This window comes from Anoplopoma fimbria, chromosome 16, assembly GCF_027596085.1.
Source record: "Anoplopoma fimbria isolate UVic2021 breed Golden Eagle Sablefish chromosome 16, Afim_UVic_2022, whole genome shotgun sequence".
Classification (NCBI taxonomy): Eukaryota; Metazoa; Chordata; class Actinopteri; order Perciformes; family Anoplopomatidae; genus Anoplopoma; species Anoplopoma fimbria.
This window is the reverse complement of record NC_072464.1, coordinates 24,858,391-24,870,499: the sequence shown is the minus strand read 5'-3', so window position 1 is coordinate 24,870,499 and position 12,109 is coordinate 24,858,391. Positions and strand designations below refer to the sequence as shown.

Genomic DNA, 12,109 nt, shown 5'->3' with positions numbered 1-12,109 from the left:
ATCCCCTGCTTTATGGTCTCAGCTTACTATACTACAAGTTTTTTTGTTTTTTTCTTTTTTTTTAAGATAAAGTATGAGTTTTAGTGACTTTTTGACATTCTTGTTGGTTTTTTTCGACATACTATACTTTGACTTGTTCATGACTTCTTATGACATACTGTATTATGGCTTTTGCTATATATATTATACTAATAATTTTTATTCCTAGTACTACTAACCTCATCCGATCTTTCCAATACCCTCGTACCTTCACTTCAACATGGCCATCTGGAATGAAGCTAGTTGTTGAGTGGGAGTTTTTTATTTCTCGAGACAGAGTCAGCCTTTCGTAGCCGCTAGTTCTTAGATGTTTCTTCTAGAGATCTGGAGAGAGGTCAGACCGCAACTCTCTATCTGCCCCTCCAGATTAAAAACATCACAAATCCTCCTGTTGTGTTGGCATCAAGGTTTATTATCCTTTTATAATGTACAATATACAAAAATATAGGGTACCAAAAAATTCACAGTGTCTAAAAGGCAGTGATTACAGTCTACATGACAGGTCTAACAGTACACCTGGTAAGTTGCATAGAAGGGCACAGAGCCTCACATCTGAGGGGACAGAGCTCAAAACGGACCAATCAGATGACAGGACCAATGGAGGCGGAGTTTAGACCAAAAAACGACTTCTTCGGAGTTAAATTTCTCTGTCATATGTGACTTTTTTTGCAGTCTTTAATATTGGATAGTGTCTCATCTCATCAGTGCTACGGGAGATATTTTCAGTCTGGTATCATTTGATGTTTGAGCAGCTGTAAAGGTCACCGTCCACAGGAAGTCGGTCCCATCGTGGCGCTCTGTCCCCCAAACAAACCTCATGGTCGGTGTGTACTCAGCTGCTGCACTTTTTTTTAAACAACTATAAGGCTATCTTTTTTTTTTTTTTTTTTTTTTTACATTTTTAAACAAACAGTGTTAGCTATACAATATACAGATGCATGTACAGGATCCCCTGCAGGGTCTTTAATGTGCTGCAGAGGGTTGCTGCTCCTATATACAGATAGAGCTCTCGTCTCGTGCATGTACAGTAGCCGAACTGAAAAGCATCGCTGGGTTAGCATTCATCGATCAGGCAATAATAATAATCATAATAAAATATAGCTGTGAAAATGCCCTTTTTTATAAACCAAGCTTTTGACTATAAATAGTGTCAGTTCCAGAGGCGCGATGCTTTAACTTACGATGATTTACATCTCGGTTTGTGAAATATAGAAAACAACAGTAGAACGCCGGAGTGTCAGCGACAAAACGTGGAAAAAATGCACAAAAGAACGTTCTCATATATAGTCATGTGTATGAAAGCATTTACATTGTACAAAATACAGAAACCCCTCACATCCACACACACACACATGCACTCGTTTTGATCTTCACACAGGCAAACTAAGCAAGCATAATTTTTTTACGCTTAATGGGTGTTTTGTTTCAGTCATTCTTTGTAAAAAACTCATATTTTTATTGTTTTATATCTTTGTGTTAACATTTCACGTGTTGAAGATGCAATGGTTACCAAACTAGTGTGAAAAAAAATCAAGAAAAACGGAAGGAATGTGTTCATCCACTAGAGAAACAAGAATTAATCAACTATATTTTTATTTAACAAAATATTTCCTCCTATGCTACAGCTCGGTTTGAGAATAAAACAAATATCTTAAAAAACAAGCATTAAAAAAACAAACCAGTCTACTAGCTTATTCTACAACCATAAAAAAAAAAACATCCAGTTGTTCTTCAGCACACTGGTCATATTTGATATGACCACCGAGCTATTTAGCACTCAGTAGGATCGATGCATCCGTCGGAGAATCAATTGGAGAATCAATCGATTCCCGTTCAGAAGTCTTTATTGTTCTTGGGGGGAAAAAAAGGATAAAAACTGAAGAATATAGAAAGAAAATGAAATATTCGCCCACGGCCCTGTGTTGCATTCAGGCACCCAAGGCATTCCCAAAGCTTTATGTACAGTTCAGACCGCTTCCCACAATCCCCCTTGATGTTTAGTGTGAAAAACCAACGAGGAGCCGACCAGGATGATATTGCTTCATTCAGTTTTCTCGTTTGTTGTTTGTTCTCAGTAACTCAGTGAGTTCATTACAGGCTGAGAACGTGGTTAGTAACGGAGATCCAGATCCACAGAAATGTCATTTTTATTAAATGTTCTGTTCTTGTTCATTGTAGATTCTCGTCTCAGCACCTTGGAGTCGTTCTGGTCCCAACAAAGAGTCCAATCCTCCGTTAGATCCACACGCTAAATCCAGTCAGGCCCTTACAATCACACCCCCCCACCAAGCTGGTTGCATAAGTCCTTGAATGCACCATGACACGGGGCTCGTTGTCCAAACTCCAGGTCTCCTGATGGAAAGTTCCAGAAACACAAACCCAACCATGCAGGAGAGGAACCAAACCGAGCTCTGAGAAAAGGTCCAGTTCACGTCGGTTCAGTTATGTCACCGTGGTTTTATGGGGGGTGGGGGGTCCGTTAGCAGAGGGGGTCGGGGGGGTCGGGGAGTCTCAGCTGTTGTTGTTTTGGTTGTAGGTCCTGCACGGCGAAGGGGAGGAGTTGGGCTGGTAGTCGTACTTGCCGAGCGCGGCGGGGTAGTAGGTGGTGGTGTAGACGTTGGTCTGCTGCAGCGGCGTCGGGTAGAAGTTGGACCTCTCATCGGGAAGAAGGTTGTTCTTGTTCAGCGTCTGGAACGACACGGCAGAGAGAATAAAAGAAGCATTAAACGTTTCACTCTGAAAACATAAAACTTTCATTTACCTTTTTCTGAAAGAAAGGAACATTTTGGGAAACATGCTGGGAGATGTTTTCTCCAAAAAGTTTGAAGACTTTATAAAACCTCTGAAACCTAAAACCTGCACAATCAGAAAAACGAGACCATTTATCACAGCCAGAAGATGTCAAAAAAATTATTATTGTCAGATTTTCATCTTTCTGACTGTCCTTGAACACATCATATGCTACGAACGCTTCTGTCAGAAAAAGCAACAAAAACGAAGCTTAAATTTGTGATTTTTCCTTAAAAAACATTTTATTCTTCATGTGTCATTTAAAGTATTGCCCCGAATAAACCATTTGTTATAACAAGATTCTGTAAAAAACAATCAATTCTGAGCTCCTTAGAGAAAATATGAAGCCATGATTGATTCTCCTGAGTTCAACAGTCATGTGACAACATTCTACTGAATGTTAACACAGAACAGAGAGGAGAGAACAGGAGAGGTTGTAAAACCTGGTATGTTCAAGTTCTCTCTACTTCTACTCATGATTGTTCTGTTTCCACAGAGGTAAAGGACTTTTATATTAAAGTTAAAAAAACGAGGCCACAAAGAGTAAAATGGGACAGGAGAGAAATAACCAGAGAGTTAAAGACAGAGTAGTCTTGTTAAGATAAAGACTTTCTGCAGCGTTCTGGGTTTTTCTGGCCCTCAGCTGAGTACAACACCTCCAGTAGCCTCCAGGCTGCAGCTTGTGCTCTGTAAGTGTATTCATAACCCAAGCAAACCAATTTTACAAATTTAATTTAGTTCATGTCAAGCGTACTCAATACACTAATATACGAGATGGGGGATTCAGTGCGGCGCTCTTAAATAAAAAACAAGTCTAAACCCACATTTTATTCTAATGAGATTGCAGCGTCTCTGGTAAAAGCGGAGCATCAGGTGAACACTTTCCAGAGGAAGCATTAGACTAATGTGATCCATCTGAACGGCTCCGGGGAACGAGGCAGAGAGGCAATCAGGTTAGAGCCGCTGAGAGACACCACGGACGCCATCGTAGAGTGGCCTGGAGGAGAGGGGGCTGCTGGGTAAACAGGGTGGAGGACGGTGACATCAGCTGACTAATGAGTTCAGATGTCTCAGCGCCGCCACGGCTGTCAGCGCCGCGTTCATTAACACCGTCTACACAACAACACAAACAACAGTGTCCCCATAGCAACAACACCAACAGCGTCCACACACCAACAACAACAACCGCGTCCACACACCAACAACAACAACAACAACAGCACCAACACACCAACACACAACACAACAACAAGCGTCCAAACAACAACAACAACAACAACAACAACAACAACAGCGTCCACACAACAACAACAACAACAACAGCGTCCAAACAACAACAACGGCGTCCCCATAGCAACAACACCAACAGCGTCCACACAACAACAACAACAACAACAACGGCGTCCCCATAGCAACAACACCAACAGCGTCCACACACCAACACACAACACAACAAACAAACAACAACAACAACGGCGTCCCCATAGCAACAAACAACAACAACAACAACAACAACAACAACAACAGCGTCCCCATAGCAACACCAACAACAACACTAACAGCGTCCACACAACAACAACAACAACACCAACAACAACGGCGTCCCCATAGCAACAACACCAACAACAACAACAACGGCGTCCCCATAGCAACAACAACAACAACAACAACAACAGCGTCCACACAACAACAACAACAACACCAGTGTCAACACAGTAACAACAATAACGGCGTCCCCATAGCAACAACACCAACAGCGTTCACACACCACCAACAACAACAACAACAACAACAAGAGACACCATCAAACACACAGGGATGTGAGGCTGTGGTTACACAGTCCTGCCATGCTTTGGTATGGACTCTATATGGACTCTATATGGACTCTATATGGACTCTGTATGGACTCTGTATGGACTCTGTATGGACTCTATATGGACTCTGCATGGACTCTATATGGACTCTATATGGACTCTATATGGACTCTATATGGACTCTGCATGGACTCTATATGGACTCTATATGGACTCTATATGGACTCTATATGGACTCTGCATGGACTCTATGTGGACTCTATATGGACTCTATATGGACTCTATATGGACTCTATGTGGACTCTATATGGACTCTATATGGACTCTATATGGACTCTATATGGACTCTATGTATGGACTCTATATGGACTCAGTATGGACTCTATATGGACTCTATATGGACTCTATATGGACTCTATATGGACTCAGTATGGACTCTATATGGACTCAGTATGGACTCTATATGGACTCTGTATGGACTCTATATGGACTCTGTATGGACTCTATATGGACTCTATATGGACTCTATATGGACTCTGTATGGACTCTATATGGACTCTGTATGGACTCTATATGGACTCTGCATGGACTCTATATGGACTCAGCATGGACTCTGCATGGACTCTGGACTCTATATGGACTCAGCATGGACTCTATATGGACTCATATGGACTCTATATGGACTCAGTATGGACTCTATATGGACTCTATATGGACTCAGTATGGACTCTATATGGACTCTATATGGACTCTATATGGACTCTGTATGGACTCTGTATGGACTCTGTATGGACTCTGTATGGACTCTATATGGACTCTATATGGACTCTATATGGACTCTGTATGGACTCTATATGGACTCTGTATGGACTCTGCATATACACTGATGGTAAATTGTCTGGATTGTGTCCACGTGGCGAACAGACTTGACAGTCAATGCGTCCAAGTGACAACATGAAATGTTCTGTTTGATCAAAACATCCATAAACTGAAGGCTCATCAGGTTCTTTACAATACGACGAGATTATACAAAGAAGCTGACGAGCTCGCTGACACTAATTTAATTTAGATTGTGAAGTAAACGGTATTTTAACAGAAATGTGTGCTTCCATGTATTTTGGTTGGCACTGCGACTAATTTACACATCGACATGAGTGATATGATTTAATTAATAAGAGTCGTGAGCCAGTTGTTCAACAGGAAGCAGAGGCTGGAGAGTGAACACTGACATCAGGTGGGACAGATTGAAGGGTAATATATGGTGTTTAAGTTCTTTAAGACTGATGTCTATAATAAATGGTCAAAATATAAGAATCAGAGGCTTTGACTTCTCTAGTATGAGTCCAGCTTCAAAAATACTGGATTCTACACTTCCCATAATGCAACTAGAGAGCATCTTTAATTAGACGCTTCCTGTCTGTAAAGTGCCGTCTATCTTTCTAAGTCTCAACCTGAGATAAAGCTAACAGACGCTGCTGTAAATGTCACACATTAATCATCAATCATCATTAATATCTGCTTCACTGAGGTACCGGTTACAAACTGTTGCTTCAGAGTGAGCACTGTGCCAGACCATTTAAAATAACAGCCTTTTTAAATGATACATTGCTCGTCAGCCATTGATACTGTAACTGAGGAGGCTGATTAATGTTGATTTAATGAAAACTCTACTGGTAGAGGAGGAGGAGGAGAAGAAGGAGAAGAAGAAGAAGGAGAAGAACATGAAGAAGGAGAAGAAGAGGAAGAAGAAGAAGAAAATGAAGAAGAAGAAGAAGAAGAAGAAGAAGAAGAAGAAGAAGAAGAAGAAGAATTACCCAATAATCACCCCACGCCATTTTCTCATATGAATTCAGGTCTGGACATTTATTGTCTGGAGTTTAGGATACCGTCAGATGCGTTCTCATGTGTACTGGTCTGGTTTTAAGGGCCATGTGGAGTCTGGGTGGAGCGTGCAAGAGTCAGGACACGACGCGGTTTACACCTCAGTCACGTATCCGGTTTAGTAATGAGGTCATTAATGAGAGTCATTCGTCTTTAATCGTCGGCCTCTTACCGACAGAAGCTCCTGAATCTCATCGTCTCATTTCCGTCGGACGTCTTTGTGTAATTGAATCTCCTTCTCCACCCTCAGATGTTTGTTTTCTTCCAGGTTATTGCGATGAGGAGAGTTAAAAGAGGAAATGTCACGCATCACATCATCGGGTAAATACACAACCGCAGTACAATCTGGTCTACAGGCCTCAAAAGGAAGGAGTTCATTGTAACCTGCTTTATGGGTGAGAATTACAATTGTGCTGATATTGAAAAAGGATATTCAATAAAAGACCATAAATAAATGTGTTCTATTTGAAAATCATTATATTGAATATTCATTGATGTGTACCCAAAAGGTTCTCTTAGGGCTGAACGCATGATTCGCAATACAACTTCTTAAAGTTACTACAAGGAGCTTTAGTTTGGTGTTGGTTTTGGCGCCCCCTGTGGACTAAAGTGGTAGTGTTTCTGACCAGACTCCCTTTAGAAAACCTCTCATTTTACTGCAGCAGGGTCTGACAGTCTGACCCGCTCAGTCCTGGTTCTGGTTCTCCTGTGCCCCCCTTCTCTTCAGCGGGTCCATCAATACAGTCTTGGTCTCCAGCAGCAGAGAGGAGAAGCTCTGCTCCTGGAGGAGGAGGAGGAGGAGGAGGAGGAGGAGGAGGAGGAGGAGGAGGAGGAGGAGGAGACGCTGCTGCTGGGAGCTGAGCTCTCCTCCTCCTCCGGAGCTCCGACTGCAGGTCAAAGGCTGCAGTGAAGCCAGATCTGTCCACGGTGGACTGGTCTCTGCTGGATCTGGGTCTGTCCACGGTGGACTGGTCTCTGCTGGATCTGGGTCTGTCCACGGTGGACTGGTCTCTGCTGGATCTGGGTCTGTCCACGGTGGACTGGTCTCTGCTGGATCTGGGTCTGTCCACGGTGGACTGGTCTCTGCTGGAGTCTGGTCTGAAGGAGTTTCTGGTGAACCTTCATGATTTCATCTGGTTTCTCCAGAATCCGACCCGGTGGCTCCGATGACGAGCTTTAAGAATAACTTTATAGAAACAGACGATCTTCTCTCTGATGGTCTGTTTACTGATGGAGGTCTATAGAGGATCAGGACTAAACTGAGACTGGTTCAGGACCAGATCAAACTCCCTTTGGCTGAGGGTCATAATAAGTTCATCTACAGCTTATTATCCCAAAACACTCTTTATCTCACTTTGCAGACGAATCAATAATAATCTCCTGGAGTTAAACTAACCAACAGAAGTTAGAAGAATAGAACACAACGTTGAACTATCTTATGGAAACAGTTGCTTTGGACGTTGTGTGAATGTGAACGCACATCAGAGCGATGGCGGCGGGAGGTGGAGGGCCGACTGGTGCGTTGGAGCTAATGGGATCCATTAATAAGGACTGTGGTCTGTGGGCAGGTTTGGAGGCTGGTAGTCTATAGGTTTGTGTATAAGAGCAGGGAGGAATAAAACATGAACGGTAATTCATCTTCCGTGCTTTAGCGCTCTATTGAGATAAATGCATGAATAAAGGCCGTTAAATAAAACATGAGTCACGTTGCCCTTGAATCTGCATCGTTTACAGCGTGTTTGTGCATGTGAGCAACGACAAGCAAATAGTGCTTCTGTTATTCATTATTTAAAGGAACACTGTGTAACATTTAGGGGGATAAAGTGGCAGAAATGGGATTTAATACGCATAGCTATGTTTTAATTAGTGTATAATGAGCGGAAAACTAAGAAACATGGTGTTTTATTTAGCTTGGAAAAATACATTTATATCAACGGAGGGAGCTGGTCGTCTTTCACGGTTGTCCTCCACGTTTCTACGGCAGCCCAGAATGGACAAACACTAACAAACAGTGGCTTTAGAAAGAGCCGCTCAGATTTTTCCGTTATCTAAAAGGTAGAGAAACGGGCCCCGGTACTACATGTTTGTGAGTGTTGATAATCTTCGACGTTACTGGTGCTTTTTCTTAGTATTATTTGATGTTTTTATGTAATTAAATATGACGCTGAAGCTCTCTTTGTCTTCTTTAGCTCCTCCAACTACACACACACATACATAGACAAACACACACACACATACATAGACACAAACACACACTTATAGACGTGTTGACGGCAACTACGATCGTTACTGCTACTGCAATAAAACATTCACGATTAAAAAGCAAAACTTTATCAATAAATCTGTTTCACAAGTATGAAAGTGAAACCTAATTCCATCGGGCACCGCTGCATGTTTACACAAAAACAGAACGATCGGCCAACACTGAAGCAGAGGATGTCTGTCTGATGTTTACTGTTCATCTTAGTTTGTTCTTTAAATGTCTCCGCTGGTTGAGACAAAGCAGACAGGAGGACAGAAGACAGAGGACAGAAGACAGAGGAAAGGTGAACAGTGGACAGGAGGAATGACTGATACTGTCGGATGTCTGTGCTCTTCGTTCTTTATAAACTTCACTCAGAAATGTTATTTATTTTATTGACATTTCACATTTGTTTCCAGTGAGATATTAATGACTTTATAAAGAAACATAACTGTTTACAACAACTTCAAAACCTGTTCTGAATTTATTTGTTTTTAAAATACTATATGTTTTTAAAAGCACTTATTTAGTGATGAAGTAGAACAGAGTATTCATAAGAGTTGCTCCTAGTACTGATAAAATCCTGAAGATAACTTTCTCTACCTGAAGGTCACCGTAGTTCTTCAACACTCCTATAAAGTGAGGGGTGAACTGGGGGGTATTTAGTTGGTTGCAATCTACAACCTCACCACTAGATGTCACTAAACCTCACACACTGTCCCTTTAAATAGCTTCAGCTCCAGAGACGCCTACCTTGAACTCCATGGGGGTGTACTTCTCGTTCTTTGGCGTGGTGTTGCCCTTGTAGTTGAGGTGGTTGGGGGTCGTCGGGTGGATGACGGCCGACTCCTGCGACGGCTTGTGGAAGCGTTGACAGTAGACGTAGATCAGGAAGGACAGAAGCCCCGCCCCCAGGAAACAGGACACACCCGTGGCGATGAGGTGGATGGAGGTGAATGCTGGGAAATGAAGAATTAGTGTTACATTATCACATGCTATTTTATTTAAAGAATCCTAGCTTCATGTACATATAAGAACCCACAAAAATTTGCATTTTATCAATTATTCACACTTTTCTTAACTTTTTATTTGTCGTGAACTTTGATGCCATTGTTCCATTCATACATGAACCTTTAAAGGAATACCTCACCCTCAAAAAATTATCATTTATTTGTCAATTATTACTCTTTGTGACCTTGAATTTTTGAAGAAAACTTTTCTCTCATGGTGAACGGAAAATCCAAAATCAGAAAAAAGTGTTTTAAATATTCATGAAAGACTTTTTCTTCGTTCACTAAATGGGTTTGAGGATTACAAAATAAAAGTTTTCTTGTAGAATTCGAGGTAACACGGGGTGAGTATCTGATATATATATTTATAGATTCTGATTATTTTAAAAAGCCAGTGCACTTCTAGCTATTATTAACAGTTTGCATGAGAATCTGAGAGCTGCTAAAAAAAAGTCTTCTTGTTTTTGTATTAATCACTTATTTGAGTTGTATAATGCTTTTCTATTTCCTTGTTACCTTAATAATATGATTGTATTTTATTATAGCTTTTAAATCCTATTATATCACATTTCATAATTGTATTGTCTTGCAAGCATTGCTCTCAAATAGGTAAATTAAGTTCTTATTTTTGGCTTTATCTGTTGTGTTCAGGGTCCAAATTGTCTGTCTTATTTTTCTCTTGTCTGTCATCTGTGATGCTCTTTGAGCTGAACATACCTTTATGAATACAGTTTGTTTTTGATTGATTGATTGATTGATTGATTGATTGATTGATTGATTGATTGATTGATTGATTGATTGATTGATTGATTGAAGTGTACAGCAATGTTTCAGCTCCAACGTGACCTCCATGTTGGTGTTAAAGGAGGACCATCTCTCCCAGCAGGATCCTCTCTGGTTCTTTGATTCTCTCAGAGCTCCTTCAAAGAGCCTCTTAGCTTCAAATCTAACTGAACGAGCTCATGAAACGAGTGAGGACGCTACGAGATACCCGCTAGATTAAACATCTTTCTTTTTACTTCATGATGGAACAGAACAGAAGCTACAGCAGGAACAGAAGAAGCTCTCTGCAGGATTTAAGTCACATGTCTTGAAGGAGTTTGGGTCTCTTTTGTGTCGATCTTTATCTTTTCAAGGACAGAAAAAGGCACTTGGGTTTGTTTTTTTGACCTTTGGCTCCGTCAATCACAGTGCTGTGTATTTGCAGGCACCTCACCATGAGATACGTATTGCGAAATATGTGTCACCATACAATATTTTATATTTATACTTTTATATATATATATATACAAAAATGGCAAGGAGCGGAGGAGGAGGTTTCTGTACAGCCCTAGTCCACACATAGTTTCGTCCTCTTCTGACAGAATAAATAAACACACACACACGATAATGAACATATAATGCATGAAAACACACACACACACACATCACGTAAAGACACATCTGTGGAAACACACACAGCATGCACACAGAGACAGAGCTGTTTGTCCACTTACCTCCACAGTGCTGGTCCTTATCAAAACCAGACGCAGGCAGAATGACTGCAGAGAGGAGAGGAACACAGGGTCAGACACAAACGAGCATGCACACACACATACACACACGTGCACACATACACACACGTGCACACACACACACGTGCACACGCTGGAGAAACCGCCTTCAGAACACAGGGACCACGGACTGTAACGTCTGGGTTGACACATGCAGAAACACAAACAGTGATTGAGAAACTGAAATGTCGTTGCAAATGTTGAGCAAACAATCAGTGAATTCACAAAACTTTCTAGAGAAAAATGGACGAAGGAGAAAATAGATTGAACCTTTTTTAGTTACAGCCAAAAAAATAAAAATACTAGGAGGAAATAAGAAGGGAGCATGGTTGATCAAGTTGGAGAACTCCCAAGAGACTGGTTTTTATAATAAATGGTCAAAATCTGAATCAGAGGCTTTGACTACTGTAGTATGAGTCCAGCTTCAAGAAGGAGGAGAAGAAGAAGAAGAAGAAGAAGAAGAAGAAGAAGAAGAAGAAGAAGAAGAAGAAGAAGAACACAAGTTACAGCCAAACCAGCTATGAAAGTGACACAATTTCTTTACAACAACGCGTCCTGTAAATAGTAGCAGGAAATAAGAAGGCAGCAGGGTTTATGTGTGTTTATTTGTGTGTGTGTGTGTGTGTGTGTGTGTGTGTGTGTGTGTGTGTGTGTGTGTGTGTGTGTATGAGCAGATTTAATTGCGGTGCCACATCTCATGATTCATTTTTTCGTCCTAATTTTTCTGCAGCTTCCTCCAGTGTGACCTTTACTAAATCCATCCACAGTCTGGTTGAGATT

At 41.2% G+C, this 12,109-nt stretch overlaps 1 protein-coding gene across 1 annotated transcript in view; it reads right to left on the bottom strand.

Annotated features, from left to right (window-relative positions):
• Positions 1-2,541: 2,541 nt before the first annotated feature.
• sema5ba (sema domain, seven thrombospondin repeats (type 1 and type 1-like), transmembrane domain (TM) and short cytoplasmic domain, (semaphorin) 5Ba) overlaps positions 2,542-12,109 on the bottom strand; it is a 99,696-nt gene continuing 90,128 nt past the window's right edge. Inside the window, exons 19-21 of the mRNA XM_054615323.1 lie at positions 11,273-11,317; positions 9,520-9,725; positions 2,542-2,727 (exon numbers count right to left, since the gene is read on the bottom strand). Of these exons, the coding sequence (XP_054471298.1) occupies positions 2,551-2,727; positions 9,520-9,725; positions 11,273-11,317 (428 nt within the window). The 3' untranslated portion in view covers positions 2,542-2,550. The remainder of the gene's footprint in view (positions 2,728-9,519; positions 9,726-11,272; positions 11,318-12,109) is intronic.